At 56.5% G+C, this 25,218-nt stretch overlaps 1 protein-coding gene across 3 annotated transcripts in view; it reads right to left on the bottom strand.

The window, feature by feature from the left end:
* Nucleotides 1-3,100: 3,100 nt before the first annotated feature.
* cadm2a (cell adhesion molecule 2a) overlaps nt 3,101-25,218 on the bottom strand; it is a 101,732-nt gene continuing 79,614 nt past the window's right edge. The window contains exons 3-11 of one of the 3 annotated variants that reach the window (XM_053847546.1): nt 24,099-24,248; nt 14,366-14,518; nt 13,839-13,976; nt 10,911-11,072; nt 10,745-10,835; nt 10,485-10,663; nt 9,256-9,348; nt 6,744-6,866; nt 3,101-4,572 (exon numbers count right to left, since the gene is read on the bottom strand). In XM_053847546.1, the coding sequence (XP_053703521.1) occupies nt 4,454-4,572; nt 6,744-6,866; nt 9,256-9,348; nt 10,485-10,663; nt 10,745-10,835; nt 10,911-11,072; nt 13,839-13,976; nt 14,366-14,518; nt 24,099-24,248 (1,208 nt within the window). In that variant the 3' untranslated portion in view covers nt 3,101-4,453. The remainder of the gene's footprint in view (nt 4,573-6,743; nt 6,867-9,255; nt 9,349-10,484; nt 10,664-10,744; nt 10,836-10,910; nt 11,073-13,838; nt 13,977-14,365; nt 14,519-24,098; nt 24,249-25,218) is intronic. The other 2 variants (XM_053847547.1, XM_053847548.1) reach the window with 2 other exon arrangements.

Raw genomic sequence — 25,218 nt, forward strand, 5'->3', positions numbered from 1 at the left:
CTCCACCACGAGTGGGCGGCTCCTCAGCTGAAGCTGCTCAGACCCTGGACATCATCAGGACAAACCAGGTCCTCAGAGGCAGCAGCTGCAGGACACGTGGAAACAAAGATGTCCCCTGCATCGCAAGAGAAGAGGCCCCCAGGAGGGACCTTCAGGTCCTCAGAGTCACCTGCCTTCAGAATGGCCGGTCGCCGCTAAACAGTGAGGGGGGGAGGGGCCGTCCTTCAGCCTCAGACATGGAGGTCACTGTGGTGTTTTGGGGCTCATGGGGCGTCAGAGCGGAGGCCTCGCTGCTCCGGCTGATCCATATTCACCGGGGTCAGAGGGGGAGATGCCGGGGCGGCGTGGTTCCCTGGAGACGGAGATCAGAGGCGCCGTGTTTGGCCGCGCCAGACGTCTGCGGAGCGTGACTCCCTCCCACCTCTGACTCCCGGCTCCACACTTCCTCACAACGGCAGCGTCTGGACCAAAGTCCCGGCTGGCAGCTCACGACTCCCTGAGGCAGGTTGCCATCCGGCCGGTGAGGGTGGACCCACATCCTGCTGATCCAGCGTCCTCACCAGATGTTTGGTGCTGAGCCTGGACGAGGCTCCCGACTGAGGATCTTCAGCTCTGCCTCACGGCGTCTGTGGTGGACGCCTCGGCCGTTCATCACCTGTTATCTGAGAAACGTCTCAAACCTTTGTCGAAGCCAGATGTGACTCATCCATCACCACGGGCAGCAGAGCAGAGCGGGCCCTGCGCAGTGGAGCAGTGGCGCCTGCTGCAGCCTCGCAGCAAGAAGGTCAAACAGCTCCAGGCTGCAGTGGACCTGGTTCCTCCAGAGCAGGAGTCTCCCAGCAGCCCTCAGTCATGAGGCGTCATGTGATTCCTCCACGAGGAGCCGTGTGGCCCCGAGGAGCCTGGGGCGGTGCCTGGGAGCCATGGGGCCCCTGGGAACCGCTGGGGGGTCCGTGGGAGCTGGGTGTGGGCCACAAGTCATGAGCCTCAGGTCATGTGTCTCGGGTCATGAGTCTCAGGCCACAGGCCATGAATCTCAGGTCACAGGTCATGAGCCTGAGGTCACAGGTCATGAGTCTCAGGTCACAGGTCATGAGTCTCAGGCCACAGGTCATGAGCCTTATGTCACGTGTCACAGGCCATGAATCTCAGGTCATGAATCTTAGGTCACAGGGGATAAGGGGGAGCCACGGGGCCCATAACAGCTGTGGGGCCCCTGGGAGCCGTGAGGCCCCTGGGAGCCGTGAGGCCCCTGGGAGACGTGGGGCCCCTGGGAGCCACGGGGGCCCTAACATCTGTGGGGCCCCTGGGAGCCGTGGGGCCCCTGAGAGCCAGGGGGCCCCTGGGAGCCGTGGGGTCCCTGGGAGCCGTGGGGCCCCTGGGAGCCGTGAGGCCCCTGGGAGCCGTGGGGCCCCTGGGAGCCAGGGGGCCCCTGGGAGCCGTGGGGTCCCTGGGAGCCGTGAGGTCCCTGGGAGCCGTGGGGCCCCTGGGAGCCGCGGGGCCCCTGAGAGCTGTGGGGCCCCTGAGAGCCACCGGGCCCCTAACAGCTGTCGGGCCCCTGGGAGCCGTGGGGCCCCTGAGAGCCACCGGGCCCCTAACAGCTGTCGGGCCCCTGGGAGCCGTGGGGCTAGTAGGAGCCGTTGGGCCCCTCTGACCTGGGGGGCACCTGGGGGCCTCTGAGAGTCGTGGGGCCCCTTGGAGCGACAGGGCCTTTGATAATCGCGAGGTGTCTCAGGTCACGTGTCTCGATTCATGAGTATGAGGTCACAGGTCATGAGCCTGAGGTCACATGTCTCGGGTCATGAGTCTCAGGTCATGCGTCTCAGGTCACAGGTCATGAGTCTCCTGTCATGATTCTCAGGTCGCAGGTCATGAGCCTCAGGTCACGTGTCTCGGGTCATGAATCTCAGGTCACAGGTCATGAATCTCAGATTGCAGGTCATGAATCTCAGGTCACAGGTCATGAGCCTCAGGTCACGTGTCTCGGGTCATGAGTCTCAGGTCGCATGTCATGAATCTCAGGTCACGTGTCTCGGGTCATGAGTCTCAGGTCATGAGTCTCAGGTCACAGGTCATGAGTCTCAGGTCGCAGGTCATGAGTCTCAGGTCACAGGTCATGAGCCTTAGGTCACGTGTCTCGGGTCATGAGTCTCAGGTCGCAGGTCATGAGTCTCAGGTCACGTGTCTCGGGTCATGAATCTCAGATCGCAGGTCATGAATCTCAGGTCACAGGTCATGAGTCTCAGGCCACAGGTCATGAGCCTGAGGTCACGTGTCACAGGCCATGAATCTCAGGTCACAGGTCATGAGTCTCAGGCCGCATGTCATGAGTCTCAGGTCACGTGTCTCGGGTCATGAATCTCAGGTCACAGGGGATCAGGGGGAGCCACGTGGGCCCCTGGGAACCGCGTGGGCCCCTGGGAGCCGCGGGGCCCCTGAGAGCCAGGGGGGCCCTAACAGCTGTGGGGCCCCTGCGAGCCGTGGGGCCCCTGAGAGCCAGGGGGGCCCTAAGAGCTGTGGGGCCCCTGGGAGCCGTGGGGCCCCTGGGAGACGTGGGGCCCCTGGGAGCCGCGGGGCCCCTGAGAGCCACGGGGCCCCTGGGAGCCGTGGGGTCCCTGGGAGCCGTGGGGCCCCTGGGAGCCGCGGGGCCCCTAACAGCTGTGGGGCCCCTGAGAGCCACCGGGCCCCTAACAGCTGTCGGGCCCCTGGGAGCCGTGGGGCCCCTCTGACCTGGGGGCCTCTGACAGTCGTGGGGCCCCTTGGAGCGACAGGGCCTTTGATAATCGCGAGGAGTCTCAGGTCACGTGTCTCGGGTCATGAATCTCAGGTCACAGGTCATGAGTCTCAGGTCACATGTCATGAGTCTCAGGTCACGTGTCTCGGGTCATGAATCTCAGGTCACAGGTCATGAGTCTCAGGTCACATGTCATGAGTCTCAGGTCACGTGTCTCTGGCCATGAATCTCAGGTCACAGGTCATGAGTCTCAGGTCACAGGTCATGAGTCTCCAGTCATGAATCTCTGGTCACGAGCCTCAGGTCACGAGCCTCAGATCACGAGACACACCACATTGCTCCAGCGCCCAGTCGGGGTTCACCAGGAGGGATGACCTTTGACCTTGGTCAGCTGTCCTGTCCTGTTTGTGTCTTTGAAACGAGTCACTTCCTGTATGAGGACAGTGTGAGTTGTTGCCCTCTGATGACATCACGACTGCGCGCCACTGGCGGAGCTCAGGGGGAGCCACGGGGCCCCTGGGAGTCAGAGCCTGGAGTGGAGCACGACAGAGCAGCAGACATGTTGGTAAGTGTTCATTTATTATACAACAGCTGATTCAAAAGAAACCAAGGAGTCGTCCGCAGAACTCACAACTTAAAGAACAGGAACTACTTACAAAAGTAAAAAAAACGACTCATCTACACACACGAGACACAGGCGCGTCCTCACGCACACACAGCCAGGACACAGGTGAGTCTAAAGAGCGGCGCTCACCTGCCACTGGCACGTCCCTCTCTATCCTTGTGGGGACCTGCCGTCCTCAGCGCGTGGCCCCCCCCGGCCTGGACACCTGTGATGACCCTGAAAGCTCCCGCTGGGTCCCACAGAGAGAGAAGTACAGGAACACACCCACCCACACACTCGCAGACCCTCTGAGGACCAGTCTCTGGGGCCTGTGAGAGACGCCACACTCCGGCACGGGAACCACGGCGGTGAGCAACGACGGGCTGGAAGTGAAGCCAATGAGCTGTGGTCACGCCGCCATGGCAGCGGCGCCGGAGCGCGGCGCGTCTCGCCGACACCATCGCATGCTCCTCGCGCGTTATTTACATGCTGAGTGCAAAACAACAAACTAGAAACAGAAACAAGCTCCGGAGGCTCAATATACACAGGTGAGGAGGTCGAGAATTTCCACAGCAACTGCACACGGTTCAGCACACACGATACACAGCAGGGGGCGCCCCGCCACCTCCAGCAAACACACCTTTCCCTCAACTCTGAGTCCATTCTCATGTGACTCACGGGTCTGAGAGGCGGAGCCAGAGCGAGGCCGGCGGCGCGGCTGGTCCTGCAGCGAGCAGCCTCTCCAAACCCAGGCGCCTGGGCGGCTGCAGCGCACCTGTCTGACGGAGGCGTGCGTCAGGCGTGTGGACGTGAGAGAGTGAAGACACGATGGAGGAGCCGTGGTCCAGTCACCATCTACAAAAGCCTTGACCTTGCTACGGACGGAGCGGACACCAAGGCAGAAGTTCAGTCCGAGTTCAGTGGCGTCTGTTCTGTTAGGCACCGTGTTGACGTGAGACATGATCCGTCGTGAAGCACAGAGTGTCGGGGCCCGAGGTCCGGTGGACCCATCCACAAAATAACTTAAGGGAGGAAAAGTGGAGTCAGAGGTCTGCAGCGGTAGAAAAATCCCGGGGCGGGGCAGGTGGGGCAGGTGGGGGGGTGCGGGGCGGGCTCTAGATGAAGTACTCCTTCTTCTCCTCCGCGTGCGCCTGCTGGCCCTCGGCGTTGATGATGGCCGTGTCGGCGTCGGGCGCGTCGTCCGCTCCTTTGGCCTCGTTCGTCAAGTACGTTCCTGAGCAAACACACACCTGCGTCAGTGCCGGACAAGCAGTGGGGCCCCTGGGAGTCGTGGGGCCCCTGGGAGCCATGGGGCCCCGAACAGCTGTGGGGCCCCTGAGTGTCGTGTGGCCCCTGGGAACCATGGGGCCCCTGGGAGCCGCGGGGCCCCTGAGAGCCAGAGGGCCCCTGGGAGCCGTGGGGCCACTAAGAGCTGTGGGGCCCCTAGGAGCTGTTGGGTCTTTGGGAGCCGTGGGGCCCTGGAAGTCGTGGGGCCCCTGGGAGCCATGGGGCTGCTGAGTGTCATGTGGCCCCTTGGAACCATGGGGCCCCTGGGAGCCGTGGGACCACTGGGAGCCGCGGGGCCCCTGGGAGCCATGGGGCCCCTGAGTGTCATGTGGCCCCTTGGAACCATGGGGCCCCTGGGAACCATGGGGCCCCTGGGAGCCATGGGGCCCCTGAGTGTCATGTGGCCCCTTGGAACCATGGGGCCCCTGGGAACCATGGGGCCCCTGGGAGCCATGGGGCTGCTGAGTGTCATGTGGCCCCTTGGAACCATGGGGCCCCTGGGAGCCGTGGGACCACTGGAAGCCGTGGGGCTGCTGAGAGCCACAGGACCCATGGGAGCCGTGGGGCCTTTGGGAGCCGTGGGGCCCTGGGAGCCTCAGGTCACGTGTCTCGATTCATGAGTCTCAGGTCACATGTCTTGGCTCATGAGCCTGAGGTCACAGGTCAAGAGCCTGAGGTCACGTGTCTCGGGTCATGAGTCTCAGGTCAGAGGTCATGAGCCTTATGTCACGTGTCTCGGGTCATGAGTCTCAGGTCACAGGTCATGAGTCTCAGGTCACAGGTCATGAGTCTCAGGTCACGTGTCTCGGGTCATGAGTCTCAGGTCACAGGTCATGAGTCTCAGGTCACGTGTCTCGGGTCATGAGTCTCAGGTCACAGGTCATGAGCCTCAGGTCACATGTCACAGACCATGAATCTCAGGTCACAGGTCATGAGTCTCAGGTCGCAGGTCATGAGTCTCAGGTCACAGGTCATGAGCCTTAGGTCACGTGTCTCTGGCCATGAATCTCAGGTCACAGGTCATGAGTCTCAGGTCATGAGCCTCAGGTCACGTGTCTCGGGTCATGAGTCTCAGGTCACAGGTCATGAGCCTCAGGTCACGTGTCTCGGGTCATGAGTCTCAGGTCACAGGTCATGAGCCTCAGGTCACGTGTCTCGGGTCATGAGTCTCAGGTCACAGGTCATGAGTCTCAGGTCATGAGCCTCAGGTCACGTGTCTCGGGTCATGAGTCTCAGGTCACATGTCTTGGCTCATGAGCCTGAGGTCACAGGTCAAGAGCCTGAGGTCACGTGTCTCGGGTCATGAGTCTCAGGTCAGAGGTCATGAGCCTTATGTCACGTGTCACAGGTCATGAGTCTCAGGTCACAGGTCATGAGCCTTAGGCCACGTGTCACAGGCCATGAGTCTCAGGTCGCAGGTCATGAGTCTCAGGTCACAGGTCATGAGCCTTAGGTCACGTGTCTCTGGCCATGAATCTCAGGTCACAGGTCATGAGTCTCAGGTCATGAGCCTCAGGTCACGTGTCTCGGGTCATGAGTCTCAGGTCACAGGTCATGAGTCTCAGGTCATGAGCCTCAGGTCACGTGTCTCGGGTCATGAGTCTCAGGTCACAGGTCATGAGTCTCAGGTCATGAATCTCTGGTCACGAGTCCCAGGTCACGAGCCTCAGGTCACGTGTCTCGGGTCATGAGTCTCAGGTCACAGGCCTTGAATCTCAGGTCACAGGTCATGAGTCTCCAGTCATGAATCTCTGGTCACGAGCCTCAGGTCACGAGCCTCAGATCACGAGACACACCACATTGCTCCAGCGCCCAGTTGGGGTTCACCAGGATGGATGACCTTTGACCTTGGTCAGCTGTCCTGCCTGGCTGTTGACATCAGCTTTGAAACGAGTCACTTCCTGTATGAGGACAGTGTGAGTCGTCGCCCTCTGATGACATCACGACTGCGCGCCACTGCGTCGCTGGTTGATGACCAGCAGATGAGACAGCAGGGCGGAGCTCATGTGGCGGATGACGGTGGTGAGCTTCTCCGCAGCCCTCTGCTCAGGTCAGTGCTGCATCAGAGCCCGGCCAGCGTGTCAGCGCCCCCTGCTGAGCAGCCAGGGCTGGTGTTACCTTTATGCCGGGCCAGGTATCTCCCCAGGACGATGATTAAGCAGAGGGTGACGAAGACCACCACGGCCACCACCCCTCCGATCAGAGCGTGGTCCGTCCCGTGCTGCCCGATGGCGTTGGGATCTGAGGAGGGACGAGAGGAGGCGGCTCAGGATTCAGCACACAGGAGCGGCGCTTCAAGAGGAGCAAGACTGTCGTCTGTTGGAGACGCCGCACTGCAGGCTAACACATGCCAACCCATGCTAACTGACGCCGACACATGCTAACAGTTGCTGACTGATTCTCACACATGCTCACACATGCTAACTGACGCCGACACATGCTAACAGTTGCTAACAGTTGCTGACAGATTCTCACACATGCTCACACATGCTAACTGACGCCGACACATGCTAACAGTTGCTGACACACGCTAACAGATTCTAACAGATACTAACACATGCTAACTGACGCTGACACATGCTAACAGTTGCTGACACATGCGGACAGATTCTAACAGATACTTACACATGCTAACTGACGCCGACACATGCTAACAGTAGCTAACAGTTGGTGACAGATTCTAACACATGCTCACACATGCTAACTGACGCCGACACATGCTAACTGACGCCGACACATGCTAACAGTTGCTGACACACGCTAACAGATTCTAACAGATACTAACACATGCTAACTGACGCCGACACATGCTAACAGTTGCTGACACATGCTAACCGTTGCTAACAGTTGCTGACAGATTCTAAAACATGCTAACGGTTGCTAACAGATGCTAACAGGGCAACGCGGTGAGAGACCTAAAAACGACGAAAGAAGCATTGACCTGATGGGAAAACAAGCAATTACCACAATAATAATAATAATGTCATACCATCATAATAATCCTAACAAGTAAAACCGCGGTCATGAATATTCCATTATAAAGGGGAATGAAACAATGAGGAAAAATGAGTGAAGCAAACAAGTGTGATCATGCCTCGACAGTGTGAAGATGAAAGGCGTTGCGTTGATAACCACAGTATGAAAGATCTCCAGGGAGCAGGAAGTGGTGGGGGACGAGGAAGGAAGCAAGGATGGAGCCACAGGAAGGAGGAGGAGGAGGAGGAAACCTGCATCTCCACTGTCTCCACCCAACATGACGGACACACTTGGCCCCGGGGCCTCACCTTTCCCAGGCCTGGGAGGAGCCACGACAGTCAAGTGTGAGGACCAGGGAAGCTGCACGTGACTGAGCCCTTCCTGACCAAACACCGCCCTTGTGAGGACCCAACAGGCTGAGGCCTCCCCACTGTTCCCTGCGGCGGCCAGTGAGGTGAGGTGAATGGAAGCCGCGAGACCTGACTCGGGGCGCCGACACAGCACTTATCGGAGAAGACCCTCGCATTACGTGTGAATGGAATTTCAGGTCACAAGTTTCAGTTCACAAGTCTCTCACTTCAGGCGCCGGACGTTACTGCGGTAAACCTCCCACAATGGACTTGAATCACTGACCCGCAAAGTGCAGGTGGCCCACCACTAGGTGGCAGTGTCTCCCAACAGATGCTAACACTTGAGCTGGTGGGCGTTCGCCGACATTTGACGGTGAAACAATGAGTGCTGGGCCCTGGAGGCGGAGCCACCAGCTGCACTGGTGCGGTGGGCAGTGAATGGTGGGACGTCAGGGGCCACTGAGGCGCCAGCGTCCTGGAGGAGCAGCGGTGGACGGAGGCGCCATCTGAGGAGACGCAGCGTCCTGAAACCCGCCGCGTCACATGGAGCGCCGCTCGCTCTGGACTCAGCCATTAACGCCTCGGCGGCGGATGACTTGTGCATCGCCATGGCAACCTCTCTGCTCCCGACTGAAAGTTTAACTTTGTGCCATCAATTTTGTCTCCATGTCTCCGCCGCCATGTTCTGCCATTCACTTTGAATGTGAGGAAGCTGGAGGTGGACCTGCTTTGTTCTTGTCCTCCGTGAAACTCAGTGGGAAACTAATGGACCTCAGAAAACTTTGAATGTGTGTTTCCTCGGCGCTCGCACTTTATGAGGTGGCGCACTGCTGAGCGTGTTGTCGATGAAGATGGACAAGTGGCTCGCAGTGTTTCTGACGTCCAAGAATTCAAAAATGAACTTGAGAATTCTGTCGATGTCAGCAGTTTTGAGAAAGACTGATTCAAACCAGATCGACGGATGACTCGACTGGTGGAGACTCTGCGCTGACTCATGGTGTTATGGCTGAGGTCCCAGGCAAAGACGTGTAATCCCAGAGGTCAAAGGTCGCTCTGGACAGGACAGCTAAAACGCCCTGGAACAGACGCTGCTGGGCCGAGCTTTGGACGTCAAAACATCGTTTTTCTCTTTTTCATTTGTCTGTCCCTCCATTGGACTCCCACTTGGATGATCCAAAAGACGGCAGTTTCCAAACAGCAGACAGGCAGAAAGGCGTTTGTAGGCTCAGACGAGAGTGGAGCAGCAGGAAGGTGGAAACAGCAGCAGCGGGAAGAGAAGAGGCGTGAGAGCGGCGCTACTGTACCTCTGCTGCCTGTGACGGAGGAGCGGGCGGTGGGGTCTGGAGGGAGGGGATGGAGGGGGTGTGTGGTGGATGGAGGCGGGGTGGTGGGGGCGTCTGGTGGGGGAGGAGGGCACAATGAAGCGGTTAGGAGACAACATCAGCGATGCAACATGACACTCAGAGACACAGGAGACGGTCCCGTCCACCTGACCCTGGGCTCCTGACTCGGTTCCCTCCGTCAGGGTCTCAGAGCTGCGGAGCTAATGAGGCGACGGCGCCACCTTGTTTGTGTCACCGTGATATTTTCACGCCGACGCGCCGCCATCTAATTGGACGTGATACAGGAGCGACTGTCTGCGTGACTTTTCGTGGCAGAGGAACAGCGAAACAGACGTGCTCCAGGATCTGTGGCTGCGCTGGTGCCGGGCTAAAGTGGAGCTGACCACTGGGGCGGGGCTCCTGCACACCCGCCCATCACTGGCGGCCAGGCGCGTCTCCAAGCCACCGTCCGCTCAGGCGTGAGCTCAGCACGGCGCCTGTCCTGAACCATGTCCCCAGCACGGAAGTACGACCAACATCAGGAGCAAACTGGGTCAACAAAAGAAGTCTTCAGGTTCACGCTATTTGAATTTCATCAAGTTCATCAGCAACAATAAGTCATATGCTGAGCTCATTTTGTAGAAGGTGAAAAACCATGAGTGAGACATGGTCTCTGAGTTTTCTTCGTTGGAGGAGCTCAGTTCCACAGCTGCAGGATCAGACTTCATGTGCCTCACCTCTGAAACGTTCTCAGGATTTGGTTTAAAAACCTTTGTAAAGCTGCTTTGTACATTTGTAGTGACAATGCACCAGAAACCTCCATCAACCAAGGAAAGCATGCCTTGTGTTCGCAGCTTCTCTCCACGTCCGCTGGCTGTGCAGCTGCACAGTGGCACGTGAGGTGAGCGCACCGATGCTGAATAATGAACACCACGGCAGGAAAATAAAGATGAGGTCACAGAACTACCGCCTCAAATGTTGATGGATTTAAATCTCTGAGACTCCAGGTTATTGTGTTTCCCTCCGTCCACCACATTCTGACTCGCCACAGCCCCAAACACTCGGGGTGTGTGGTGGTGGTGGTGGTGGTGGTGGGGTTTGTCATCCAGCGCCTCCACTGGCGGCACCACGCCGGCGATCCTCCGCCGACGTGTGTGTGTGTGTCAGGCAGAGCGCAGCCTGCAGGTCGGCCTCCCCTCCCCTGGACTCACCGTAGACGAAGAGCGTGTACTCGGCGCTGCTGGTGCCCAGGTGGTTGCTGGCTTCGCAGCGGTAGGTGCCGTTGTCCGTCTTGTTGAGGGAGGGAAAGCTCAGCTCTCGTCCCTCCACGATCACTCTGCTCAGGTCGGGAAGCTCCACCCCATCTTTGGTCCACATGACGGGGTCCGGCCTGCAGCAGACAGACAAGGCCTTGAGCCGCGAGGACAGACGACTCGGGCGCCAGAGGAAGAGGAGGAGGAGGAGGCCTTACGAGGGGTTTCCTTTGGACTCACACTCCAGCTTGAGGAACTGACCCTCCTGAGGGACCGTGAGCGACGGCAGGATCTCCACATGCGGCGCATCTGTGGAGCCAGGAGCACAACATCACACCAGTTATTGAGTTCCATCCCGCACTGCAACAGCCAGAGGGTTCTTACAGTGGACCTCCAGCACTTCAGTGGCCTGCTGCGGGGAGTGCGCCAGGGCCACGTGGTCCACCCTGCAGGTGTAGGCCACGCCGTCGTCGTTCCTGTTCACGCTGAGCTGCAGAGAGCTGCGGACGGTGAACGTCTTCCCGCTGGCGTTCACCTCCTTGGCACCTGACGGAGAGAGATGCCAAGTCAGCAAGTTGAGGCCCCAGGGGCCCCTGATGTCAGGAAGGAAACATTGATGAACTTCGCGTCGGCCATTTTTGTCAATTTTCGTCACGCTACTCCTCCCAGAGCTTTTGTCGTACAGACACGACTCCAAAGCCAAAGCGTGCGGCTCGACCGGGACTCGCCTGCTATCGCTTCTCTCTGACCTGGGTGCCAGAATTCCCAAGATATTCCAGGTTTTGTGACCAATTTTTCCCATTGAAAATGATTGGGAAGAGGATTCAACACTTCAGAAATGTGTCGCCCTAAAATCGCCCGCTTTTCTGTTTTCAGGTTTTGTGAAGGTGTTGACAGAACACGGCCACCGAACAAATCCCTTCCTGCTCCACCATTGACCTTTCTGAGGTTCATCCTGAAGCAGAAGAGGACCAGAACGCTCGCTCGGGTGGGATCACGGAGGACAACGCATCCATCAATACTGTGTGCTCGGAGACGCGGCTCCTCCTCAGCGAGGTCCCCGCAGAGGACAGCACCATCTTCTGCCACTGACTTTGAGCGCTCCACTCAGCCGTGGTCATGTGCTTGTGCCTCTGCCGACGGAGGAACAGAGGTGCCACCCACTCCTTCTTGTTTAGTTTAAAATCAGATGAACTTGCTCTCACTAGCTCAGAGTCTCAGAACCGCATGAGGCTCCACACAGACCAAATAATTCAAGGAGATTGTGCTCCTGCTTGGGCGGATGCATTATTCATCCATTCATGCAATATTGAACCGGACACAAGGCTCCCAGAAATGAAACCTCACTTCACTTTACCTTACAAAACTACCCCTCTCCATAGATGGAGGTGTTTTGTATTGTATCCTCCTGCTGTCTACTGACCACTGCAGTCTGGGCCGGTCCATAATGCACCAGGTTCCAGCGCAAACAAGAGGCTTGTCCTTGACCAACACGGCAGCACAAGGATGTGAGTGCAAATATATTCACATGAAAATGGAGTCGTATTTCAAGTCTAATCCTGGGCAGATCGGAGCGGCTCCACAACACCATGAAGCAATAACCTCCGGCGTCGGGGTCAGGGAGAAGGATAACGCTCATCCGACATCTCGCCCTCACCCAAATAAATATTCATTTCATCTTCACGCGGCTCCCTCCGCTTCAGCCGCGTGTAAACAAAAGCGACACGCAGTGATATTGGTGGAGGTCCCTGGGTTCAGGTCTCACTGAAATAGAAATAAATCATTACTGGTGGAGAGACTGAGGAGTCGGAAGAAATAAGAATATTGGATTCCGACAGCCGCTCATGCCTTTACATGCTATCGTCTCCATCGTCCGACACACACGCACACACACACACACACACTGACACTAAATGAAGGTGAATGGATGATGGACTGCTCCGGCGGCTGCGCTGCTAATATCATCTGCTCCTTCCCCCAGATCCCACAACAATATGTCACAACTGTCAGTTGTTCCCAGCACGGACTCGTCTCCGCGCCGGAATGCGCCGTGGTCTCCTCACCTCTGACAAATCCCACTCCACTCCCGACACAGGGCCCGGTTTCAGGGTGCTTTGGTCCCCCCTCACACACAGGAAGCCTGGTTCCCACCATCATCTGTGGAGGACTGAGATCCAGCTCAGCCAAGCGTTGCTCCACTGACGGAAACCCCGCCCCGCGCTGCTCCCTGCTGCAGGCCTGCGCTCACTCAGACCACAGTCCTGCTCTACTCCCAGTCTCTCACGCTAGACTTCACTCCACTGCTTGCATCACCAGTCCTATCCAGGCTGCCGTGAGAGGAGGAGCCACTCACGTGGAATAGAAATAAAAGAAAGAGTATATATGAATAAAAACCTTCACTCATGTTCTTCCACCTACAAACAACACTGCGGGACGTGTAACGGTACACACGCGACGTGGCTGGCAGCGATCTACTAACCAACACACCATGGATATCCACGCCTTGGTGCCAGCTGGCGTCGCCAGATGGTTGCTTCGCGTCCTCACGGTATACCTCCTTTCTCTCGTATGTCCTGGTTATTCCAATTCTGTGTGTGCTTGTCTTTCTTTCAGCTGCCTCCTTAGTTTTATCATTATTCAGCTTTGTGTTCATCGCTTCTCGCGGTTTGTTTGTGTCACTGTTTTGTTAAAACTCAATTTTTCTGTTTCTCCGTGCTCTAGTTATTCCTCGTGTGTGTGTTTAATTCCACCTCCAGCGTGAGTAGGTGAGTAAACTCCGAGTGTGTTTTCGTTGTCCCCCTTCGCCAGGCTTAAGTTTATTCACCTGGTTTTTGCTTCAGGTTTCTCCCTGCCCCTGTTCGAGTTCCTCACTCCACGCGCTGGTGCTGACGCCCGTGGTTTCCTCGTTCCTGTTCCTCTTTTGTGTTTAGATTATATATGAATATATGGCATAAAGTGCTGTGGCTCAACTCAGCGACTGGCTCTGATCCCGTGACAGCCAGGACAGAACCTTTATCACTGATGTGGTTTCCCTGCGCAGCACGTGAGAGGAACGTCACGGTCATCACAGTGAAGCACGAGACGCTGACCGGCTGCCGAGTTCAAGTTCAGCTTATTCAAAGTCTGGCTGCAACAGTAAGCACCAACTCCAGTCTGAGGGGGCGGAGCCCGGACACGTCGCCAGTTCCTCAGAGACATCGGAATGATTCAAGTGCTGCAGCTCAGCACAAATGACTCGTGATCCAAACACAAACAGGTGTGATGCTCTGTGTTCTCCTCTCCACCAGGTGCGTCGCAGCAGGTGCTGCTTACCTTTGACTTCCTTCTCGTTCCTGAACCAGCGCAGGTCGGCGGCAGGCTTGCTGCCCTGGGTGATGCAGGTGAGGGTGAGCTGGTCTCCCTCCAAGGCCGGCTTGGTCAGGCCATCGATCTCCGGCTTCTCTGGGACACCTGCAGGTGACGTCAGACAGACCTGTGTTTGTCAAACAACAGACTTCATCGCTTGCTCCTCTGCCTCCTCAGCGCGATCACGGGGGCGGAGCCTGGAGCGAGTCACTCCGATAATGAGAGTTTTAAATGCGTCGATGAGCGATGCGTGTCCTCGCTCAACATCATTGATCCCTTCTCGCCTTGTCTGTCACCGCACGGCAGGCCTGAGCAGCGAGTGCAGCCAACCCTGCCCCGCTCAGGCAGAAACCCAGCAGGCTTCCGTACGCAACGTCAAGCTAACACGTCCTGGGTCTCATCTCTAACGTGAGCCCCAAGCTTCTGCTTCCTGGAGGGAAAACTGCTGACGTGAGCCGTTCTGAAGGTGGAGGAGATGGTGGAGGAGGACTTACCCAGAACGGTGAGGTAGGCCTTGGCGGTTCTGACCGGCATGGTGAAGAGCGAGCAGGTGTACATGCCCTCGTCGGACAGCGCCACGTCACTGATGCTGATGGTCAGCTCCGACCAGGAGGCGCGCACCAGCTCGATCCTGTTGTCCCTCAGCGCTGCAACACAGACAGCTCGGGTTAGTTTGACCTTCCCTTCAACACGGAGCCTAGCCAGTGATAAAGAGTCAACGCCATGGAAACAAACATGCATCAGGTTCGGCCCCGCCACCACCACGGCTCTGGTCAGCGACTCCTTCGTCTGTGGTGAAACCATCACCAGGTCATCTCAAAATGACTCTGTGTGGGGAACAGTTTGAGTCGGAAACAGCTTCATGTTTCATGGGCTTGATGAACAACGTCCCGTAACGTCCTCGCTGTGCAGCAGGAGGAAACACGCGCGTGAGCAGGAGGCCGCGGCGGCTTCCACCCTCACCCGAGCTGCAGAGCGGCTCTGGAGGGGAGCGCCGGCTCCGCTCCAGGACATTTTACTTATATGAAAATGTAATCTTCCAGAAGACATAAGAGCAATGGAAATCAATAGTGCAATAAGAGCCAGCGAAGGAGGCCTAATGAGAGTCGGGCACGACGTGCGAGCTGTAATGGATTCGCTGAAATTAGAAGGCGTTGGAAAGATTGGCTGCAGCGAGAGGACTTGAGAGGCTTCAGACACGTGGCTGCTGGAGCCATCGTGGCACCTTGGAGAGGCGGCCATTTTCCCCGCCCCAGAACAAGAGCAGCCGACGCTTCAGCTTCCAGTCCCGCCGCCGCCGCCGCCGCCCAGACCTTGGCTTCCCTGGAGATTTATTCCGAGGCTGCTCCAGCGCCATCGCTCTGCAGAGCTCGTAGTTATGAGCAGCCAAGGCTACTTTGCTCTGCTGCTCACTCTTCAAAGTCTTTCAGCTGATGTGGGGGTGTCAGTGCCAACCACCAGCTGCTGGGATGTCGGGCTCCTCCGGGACTCGCAGAGTAATCCATGAAATGGTGCCTTTGTTTGCCGACTAAACTCCAGCAGCCTGTGAAAACGGCAGTACTTCTCCCCCTCCTCAGGTGAAGATATAGCTCTGTGACATCCACAGAAGTTTCTCTCCTGAAGCCATCGGCCAAACTGACTGCAGTGGTACACGGAGGAGAACCAGCAGCACCACGCATCCCTGCTGCTTTATTCGTCGTACTAGTAGTAGTATTGGTAGGAGCAGGTGCTGCAGTGTAGTAGTGTAATAGTACAACAATTATCAGTATTAATGGTAGTCGCAGTTGTTCCAGTAGCAGCGTCGTGTAGTAGGAGTAGCAGCAGAAGTCATGAGAGCTCCAGTGTAGAAGCACATGTGGTAGCTGTAGCAGGAGCAGCAGCCTCATACGTGCTCGCAGGTTCGGCAGAAGCACTGGGTGGAAGTAGAATCAGTAGCAGCAGGGGAGGTGGTGGGAACATAAGCAGCAGTAATAACTGTAGTTAGAATAGTGTCCCCAGCTGAGAGCAAACAAAGCGCCCGTGTTTCAACACAGCCGTCTGCAAGTCGAGGAGTCGCCGCTCGCTCCAGGGACACACCTTGCTCATGAGCACTAATACAGCTGCCTGAGAGCCAGCAGCTTCTGCTGTGTTCACACACGCGGCGCAGATAACAGAGAGGTGACAAATGTCAACAGTGATGTGCTTTGCTCCACTAAGATGGATGAGCTTGTTTTCAGGCTTCACAGCAGCAGCTCAGCACTGACACTCTGCTTTGTTTTTACATTGGTTCTGTGGCAGCGCGGCACGACACGTCCTGGGGTGGGAACATGAGACGTCCTGGGGTGGGAACATGACACGTCCTGGGGTGGGAACAGGACACGTCCTGGGGTGGGAACGTGACACGTCCTGGGGTGGGAACGTGACATGTCCTGGTGTGGGAACATGAGACGTCCTGGGGTGGGAACAGGACACGTCCTGGTGTGGGAACACGACACATCCTGGGGTGGGAACGTGACACGTCCTGGGGTGGGAACATGACACTTCCTGGGGTGGGAACGTGACATGTCCTGGGGTGGGAACATGACACGTCCTGGTGTGGGAACATGACACGTCCTGGGGTGGGAACATGACACGTCCTGGTGTGGGAAAATCACATGTCCTGGGGTGGGAACAGGACACGTCCTGGTGTGGGAACATGACACGTCCTGGGGTGGGAACATGACACGTCCTGGGGTGGGAACATCACATGTCCTGGGGTGGGAACATGACACGTCCTGGGGTGGGAACAGGACACGTCCTGGTGTGGGAACATGACACGTCCTGGGGTGGGAACATGACACGTCCTGGGGTGGGAACATGACACGTCCTGGGGTGGGAACATCACACGTCCTGGGGTGGGAACATCACACGTCCTGCGGTGGGAACATGACACGTCCTGGGGTGGGAACATGACACGTCCTGGGGTGGGAACAGGACACGTCCTGGGGTGGGAACATCACATGTCCTGGTGTGGGAACATGACACGTCCTGGGGTGGGAACATCACACGTCCTGCGGTGGGAACATGACACGTCCTGGGGTGGGAACATGACACGTCCTGGGGTGGGAACATCACACGTCCTGCGGTGGGAACATGACACGTCCTGGTGTGGGAACATGACACTTCCTGGGGTGGGAACGTGACACGTCCTGGGGTGGGAACGTGACATGTCCTGGTGTGGGAACATGAGACGTCCTGGGGTGGGAACAGGACACGTCCTGGTGTGGGAACACGACACATCCTGGGGTGGGAACGTGACACGTCCTGGGGTGGGAACATGACACTTCCTGGGGTGGGAACGTGACATGTCCTGGGGTGGGAACATGACACGTCCTGGTGTGGGAACATGACACGTCCTGGGGTGGGAACATGACACGTCCTGGTGTGGGAAAATCACATGTCCTGGGGTGGGAACAGGACACGTCCTGGTGTGGGAACATGACACGTCCTGGGGTGGGAACATGACACGTCCTGGGGTGGGAACATCACATGTCCTGGGGTGGGAACATGACACGTCCTGGGGTGGGAACATGACACGTCCTGGGGTGGGAACAGGACACGTCCTGGGGTGGGAACATGACACGTCCTGGGGTGGGAACAGGACACGTCCTGGGGTGGGAACATGACACATCCTGGGGTGGGAACAGGACACGTCCTGGTGTGGGAACATGACACGTCCTGGGGTGGGAACATGACACGTCCTGGGGTGGGAACATCACATGTCCTGGGGTGGGAACATGACACGTCCTGGGGTGGGAACATGACACGTCCTGGGGTGGGAACAGGACACGTCCTGGGGTGGGAACATCACATGTCCTGGGGTGGGAACAGGACACGTCCTGGGGTGGGAACGTGACACGTCCTGGGGTGGGAACAGGACACGTCCTGGTGTGGGAACAGGACACGTCCTGGGGTGGGAACAGGACACGTCCTGGGGTGGGAACAGGACATGTGGGCACGTGCCCACCCCACCACAAGGCGCTGCCAGAGCCTGGAGCTGTGCTGATGCTGTCACCAGGAGAGAAGAGAACACTGGAGGTGATTTCTGAGAGGATACCTTGTCTGTGTTTACCTTCAGTGCTGTCAGTATTTTCCGCTCCCCTTCCTCCCACCTGCAGACCTCATTCTGTCGACTGCGGCGGCTCAATGATTCACTGCAGCGTCACTGGCTCCAGGCGATCACACAGTCAGGACCCACCCAGCCCAGCTGCTCCTTCTTGGCTCCTCCTCTCGTACCACAGTCCTGCGCAGCATCCCATCAAATGTTGACTCTTCTTACGGCCACGTGGCTGAAGCCACTTCCATCCTCATGACGACCCGACGCCGCGCTCCAACACTGCTCCACTTCCCTCCCTTCTCTCTCGGGAGCAGAGGAACACAACAGAAAACTGGACCTCCGGCAGATGCTCAGAGTAGAGCCTTCACTTCACGCTCACCTCCCACTGGGACCACATGAAGCTCCACACCAGCTACTGCTGGGGTCTTCTGCCACTCTCACTGGTGCAAGTGCTACTTCAGTTCCGACACACGGTTTGTCAGGTGCCCACTGGACCAGCTCCACACTGACACCTGCAGCAGCCACGGCCTCCGCTGGTGGACTGGTCCACCTCAAACTGCCTTCTGAGGACCGGTCCATTAGACGGGCTTGTTTGTATCTCCGTCCTTGCGGGGACCTCTCCTGGCCGGCACCCTTCCCCCAGCCTCTCACCTGAACCAGGACTGTGGGCCAGAGTGGACCTCAGCTAGTTTGAAGTTTCTCCCTCAAACTGAGGCTTAAACTTGTCAAACGTCCCCGCAAGTGAGGATAAACCAGGGAGACGCACGCGCACACACGGCCGCTGCTGAAAAGACTCGGGCTCTGATGAAAGGGAAGCAGACTTGTTGGGCCGAGAGAAAGTGCTGAGGTCAAATATTTCTTTCAATCATGAGTGACACCAAGGGAAGCTGCAGCTCATGGACATGAAAACACGGCCCATCATTATCGGTGAGGGGAGACCAGCTTGACGGCTTCATGGCTCAACTCTAACTGGCCAAACTCCCTTGAAAGTGACGCTCTGATCCGCTAGTTTGTTCAGAGTCTGACCCTCATTAAAATAAAGGTCCCGGCGCTCCGTTCAGACGACGTCTCCTTGCTTTCTTCCTTCCAGCACGGCACCATTCCACTTCCTTCACTCGCTCCTTGAAAGACATGCAAACTGACTCGTCTCCTTTGTTGAAGCCGCTGCGGCGGCGGCGCTGCCGTCTCACCGCCGCCGACTTGACTCCCGTCCACGCCGCTCGCCGCCGCAGGTGTTTGCTCATTCCACTGACACAGTTTTATAATGAGACAAGTGCACGTTTCCGAAGGCTCCTCAGCCGCGTGCTCCCCTCCCTGTGTCAACAAGTCACCTGGGGACTGGAGCTGGCGCCGCAAGCCACGATGCCCTGTTGGTTAATAATGATCCTGGATCTCATTTGTCCTGGTTTTTTCAGCAGAGATGTGACATCCAGGTGACACACGGTGCTCAGCCTGGAGTTCAGTGGGACACCTGCTCCACTTCATTACGTCCAGGCAGGAAGCGGAGCACTGTGCTCCAGACTCTCCAGCCCTCCTGGAGCCTTGTGAGGACCCTCCTGTGCGCACACCCTGACTCTGACTCTGACTCCACCCTGGGACGACCAAAACAAGTTATCAGGATAAATGTTGTCATGTCAGCGATAATGATGAGGATAAAGCCATGTTCCTTCTCCTCCATGTGTCGGACACTCCAGTCTCTCTGTCTGATGATGGAACTCAGGAGTGGAGTTTGTCTCCAACACCATGGTTTGTTGACGTCTCAATAGAAGAGTGAACTCTGCAGTGCAGAGATGAGCAACTCAATGTTTCAGGTCTCTGGTAGAAGCCGCTGGTGTCTGCTCTGCCAGCTTTATTGAGGGCTTCAATGGAGCCGTCTGTCTGTCTGTCTGTCTGCTGTGTCTCATGTCTCTGAACACTTGAACTATGGAGCAGTCTGGACACAGTTCCTAGATGCTGCTGAGGAACTCTTCTATTGTGCGTGTCTTTTCCTTGTTTATTTTCCGTCCTTAGGCCTGTTCACTTCTGGCTCTGCATCTGGTTTTTCCCCGTCCTTGAGCGTTTGCCTCGCTCCGTGTTTGGGTGGCGACGTCTTTAGTTCCTCGTTCCTGTCTGGTGTATTAAACTTTGTTAAACTCAACCTTGTGTTGAGCCTTTTGTGAGCCAGCTGCAATCTGAGCACGTGAGTCTGTTCCCACCATGACACTACTCCGGGGTCCAGGCAGCTGGGTGTGAAGAGTCATGTGACGCCAGGAGAAGAGCAGGACCTAACAGCCAACAGTTTGTACCCAGATCTGCTGAGAGATATACGAATAATTGAGAGGCGTGTCTGTGTTTCCATGGGTCCGATCCTTCCCCCGACAGATGAAGCGCGGAGCGGTGTGCGAAGGCGACGCCCCCTGTGACCTCCTGCCCTGGCTGCTGGTGTTAGCACCACAGGCGCAGCAGTGGAACAGCTCTTCTTCAGGTGCAGCGGCTGTTTTTCAGCCAAGAGAAACACGATCCAGACTTAAGGATAAAAGCCCAACACGTTGAGATTCTCCCTGCTCGACCTGCAAATGAGCCTCTGGAAAACTTTGACGCTACATGTGACTGAGCACAACTTGCGAGTGATTTACAGCTCCACGTGTCAAAAGAGGTTGTTTGCTGAAGGTCAGATCAAAGCTGTGCGGCGACGCGTCTGGATCTTTCATAAAACCGGCTCTTTAATTCCCTCCTCCAACCCACCAAGGCCTACTCCGTCTCCTCTCTCATCCGATTTCTCTTCCTCGTGCTTTATGATCCTTGTCTGGGAGAACAGGCACTTGTTCAGGATCGGAGCAGATTTACAGTCAAGTTTCTGGTACCAATCCTCCGGCTGAGATGAAAGAATGTTTCATGGAGCCATTTGTTCCCAGGAAAAAAAGAAAGTTGTCGCTGAAGTTGAACTTCAATCCTGTTAAGAAATAGTTTGGGGAAAAGTTTCGGCTTTTAAAAACAACAACACGAACAAGTCGTATCAAACTTCTGAACTGAGCCTGGTGAAAGAAACAATGGGGCTCCTCGGGCTCTGGTTCTGCCTTCTGGTTCAGAGAGCTGGCTCTTGTTCGCCAGTGACGGAGCTCAGAGGGTGTGGCCTCTCACTTCACAGTGGGAGGAGCCTGCTGAACACTCCTGTCTGGAGAGACCTTCAGCTGGCAGGAGGCCCCGGGGCCCATCCAGGTCACGCTGGAAACACAGCAGCCAGGACCGGCTCCAGAGCTCTGAGCTCTGATCCGTCTGAAACGGACCTGGCACGCTTCAGTCAAAGCTCACCAGGCTGCCCTCGCACCAGACTCATGAGGAGAGTCGCAGTGCACTTTGGACTCTGGGAGAGAGAGTTTGGTTGGATCCGCTCTGTGAGTCTTGTCGTCACCAGTCACCAGTGGGGCAAAGGTCAACTTCCAGCCCAACTGGAATGGTGTTTGACACGTTGTTTGTCTGTTCTCACGTGGCCCAAACATCGGGAGGGACCGCAGCAAGCCTCAACACGCCACAGCGCCGTCGGGTCAGAGGTTTGGATCCGATCAGAACTGGTGACATTTGCTTGCTCTGCGGTCGGGACCAAAGCGTTCCAGGAAAACAGCCACTCAGCCGCGGCACAGGCAGCCGCCGCGCTCCTTGGGCCCAGTACTTTAATGACCCGCGCCGCCAGGTCACTCAGACCTTCCTGTTCCACAGTGATAAGCGCTGGCTCCTGAGACGCTCCTCCAACAGTTCCATTCAGCAGCAGCCATTTGGGCAAATGCATGTGCAGAGCTCAGGTGTCGCACAGCCTCGGGAGAAACAGCGGCTCGCTAGCCTCTGTATCAGGGCTGCACCGGTTAGCTGACCTCATCGATAACATCCACAACAACGTCCAAATCTGAGCGCCGAGGCGTCGTGTTGCTGCTGGTGTCAACACGGGCACGGGTGCAGGACGGACATCCAGGACTGGTTGTTACTGAGACGCCTTCTCTGGAATCATGTTCATTTCTGCTCCTTTCACTGGTTCCTGACTGAGGTCCCACTCCGACTGGCCCCAGGCTCCGCCTCACCACCTCCCCCATTTGAATAGACCTGTTCAATAACAGATGGTATCGCAGTATCACAGTGAGATGGTTTCAGCAACTCAGGTGAAACAGAGATTCAAATTGGCTCCAAACAAAGCTCAGCACCACTTGTCAACTCATCAAAGAAATAATGAATAGTTGGCTAGTTGCGGCCCGACTCTGTATTGCAACGCTTCTTATGAACTGTGGCAAAAAACAATGGGGTAGATTAGACTTATTGGTCCCACAAAATAAAATAAAATAAAATAAAATCGGACTCATCATCTGAGGTACTTTAGAGGCTGAAAGTGGCACCGTCTGAGCAGGCGCGCCTGGCAGTGGCAGCAGCAGACACACACACACACAGACACACACAGAGACACGGCTGCAGCAGAGGAAGTGACCCCAGTTGTGAAGTCTCCTTCATGTCTGAGAGCGGCGGCCATGCGGGAGCTGTCCGAGGTGCTGAAAGCTGCTGAGCCAGAGGTTTGAATGATGTTTGTGTCTGTGATCAGGCAAAGTTTCTTTGTTGTCGACTCGACAGCCTGAAAAAGTCTCGATCAAGGCTCTTTGATTGGAATGCAACACGTGACATTGGTTCCCTCACACACACACACTGCGTCTGATGAAGTCAACCATTCAGAGCCCTTCACACCAAACATGAGGTTTCATCCACCAAGGTCTTTGTGAGGAGCGAGGAAGAACAAAAGCATCATCAACAACTTCACATGCTCGACGAGGAGCTGAGAGCAGGGAGTGAAAGCAGAAGGCGCTGGGTCCACACAAAAATCAAGGCTCCGAAAAATCCGGCCTTTTGAAGTGGAGCAGAAACAAACCGGCTCATGACGACAAACAGCCACCATTCACCTTGGAAAACATGCCGCTGCTTGTGAAGAGGAACGCATCAGTCACATGGCCACAAAGCTGTCTGTGGGGTGGGTCCAAGTCAAGGCCAGTGGGCGCTACATGGCACTCCACCACGTACAGCAAGAGTTCCACACTGAGGAGGAGGAGGGAAAACACTGAGAGCAAGGCCACGCGCCGCCGCTCCACTTGGGTTCATCCGTTTCTGGTTCCTGTCAAGTCGAGCCTCCGGGTCAAGTCCAGTCATGGCCTCGTCAAGTTAAGCCGAGTCTAGTCTTGTCCAGTCATGGTCTTGACAAGTCATCATGCTGAGCCTGTTCTTGTGTCATTCTGAGAAAAATGCATTTGAGATTTGAGGAAACAACTACAGCTTCAACACGAGGGTGAAGGTGTGCCACTGAAAGGGACCAAAGCAGAGCATGTGGACTTAGTCTTTCTCTATAATATAATTGCAATGTCAAAGGCATCAGACTGTCTGGGCTTCCACCTGGAAGAGTTCATGTTTAGTGCTGTAACAACCCCACTGTGGGAAGAAGAAGAGCCAATGGAAAGGAGTCTATTACAGGAGACACTGACAGTGAAGCTTGAAGGAAGGCAGTGGCTCATCTTTAGAGCCGCCTCTTCAACAACGCAGGAGACTTAACCATCAGTTTGGCGGCGTGATTCAGAACAAAGCACAGGAGGAGAGTAAGCTCTCACTTCTGCACCTGAAGAAGAGTCTGACACACGCCTGGGCCAGTCGACATGAGGGCGTTCAACTCACACCAGGGGCTGAGACTCTGAACCAAGTCCATTCATCTGACGTCGCTCTTGGACAGGACTAAGTTTTTAGCAGTAGCTTCTGCCAGTTAGCTTCCAGACACCTTCACCACAGACTCACCACGCACCCCGGGGTTCTTCTTCGAGCTGAGATTTTGGGATGAAACACTCGTAACCTCCACTCGCTGTCGGGCAGAGGGCGAAGCGCCGACACTGATCTCTGATGTGGACGAGCTCGTGTTGCTGCACTCGAAATCAGGTTTGAATTTGACTCTAACTGCATGTTTTTACAGCAGGCAAATGGCTAGTGGGCGGGTTTTGGGCCCCGGAACTGGAGTTTGAAGCGCATGAGGTATGCTCTTCCGGATCGGACTGAAAACATCAATAAAGATTCAGAAAAAAGGCAAGAAACTGAAAGGAAAAACAGGAGCTGAAACTGAGGTTCAGGTCTCCCCAGTTCATCGGAACATGACTGGCACTCACCTTTCTTGTCACCAAAAAAGAGGGTTTGCTGTGCCGGGTTCGACCACTGGAGGGAGGTGTTGTCGTTGTACTCCACTCGACAGGTCAGATTGGCCACGCCGCCCTCCGTCACCGTCACATTCTGGACCAAAGGGTACTGACCGCTGACACCTGCAACACAAGACAGACGGGCAGTGAGGGTCCGACTCCACCAGGACAACAGCTGTGCCTTGGTGAGTTGCCCTCAGCTCTTCCCAGCTCATGACTGACACTGGGACCAGAGATCCAGAGCTTCACTCCCAAATCCGCAGCCAAGCCAGGACCCCTGGGATCAGGTCGGTGCTGGTCCACCTCCCTGCAGTCCAAACTGGAGCCTGGCAACATCCAGCTCAGTAGCTGGTACCGAGGTCTGATTCAGAGCGGGGCCTGCGGCGGCCTGTGTTCAGCACCTCGGACAGCTCTGTCCCTTCAACAGGTGACCAGTCTCTCCGTGTGCGAGGCACAAGTTCTAATGATGACAAGCACTCATCTGCGCTGCCTCCATCCCCTCTGGGCGGCTTGGAAAGGCGCTGAATAAAGGCTCTGCTGAAGAAGATTGCTCATCCGGGGCCACGCTTCAGCCGCCACCCCCCAGCAGAGACGCATAAATAGCTAGACACCAGATAAATAAGTAGAGAGTTGAGTGGCAAACACCTTCAAACTCCAGCGGGATCCCCTTCCTGCCCTGGGTTGGACCAGATCCCCTGCTGAAACAGCCGCCAGCAACTGTGTGTCTGCCCTCAGCCATCAAGCAGCCAATGAAAAATCCTCGTCCCATACACACGCGGTCGGCTTCAGGTGGCTTCCATTTCAGCCACTGCTCGCTAGCAAGCGAACAGGCTAGCAAGGGCCGTCAGAAGGACGGCTGCAGAGCAGAGCAGAGCAGAGAGACGGCCGTGGCCGTGGCGAGCCCTGGACCTGACGTCACTGATGGCCTCCAGACAGCTGATGGAGCTGACATCAGGAGGACGCTCCTCTCCACGCTGACCACCCAGACCTGATTTAAATGCGTCTCCTGAGGGGAGACTGCAGCTGCTCTCCCCTGATTTCCATGTCTAAATTTAGGCGCAGATTCTGTTCCTGGCTCTTTAATCCCGGCTCC

This window comes from Synchiropus splendidus, chromosome 17 (assembly GCF_027744825.2).
Source record: "Synchiropus splendidus isolate RoL2022-P1 chromosome 17, RoL_Sspl_1.0, whole genome shotgun sequence".
NCBI lineage: Eukaryota > Metazoa > Chordata > Actinopteri > Syngnathiformes > Callionymidae > Synchiropus > Synchiropus splendidus.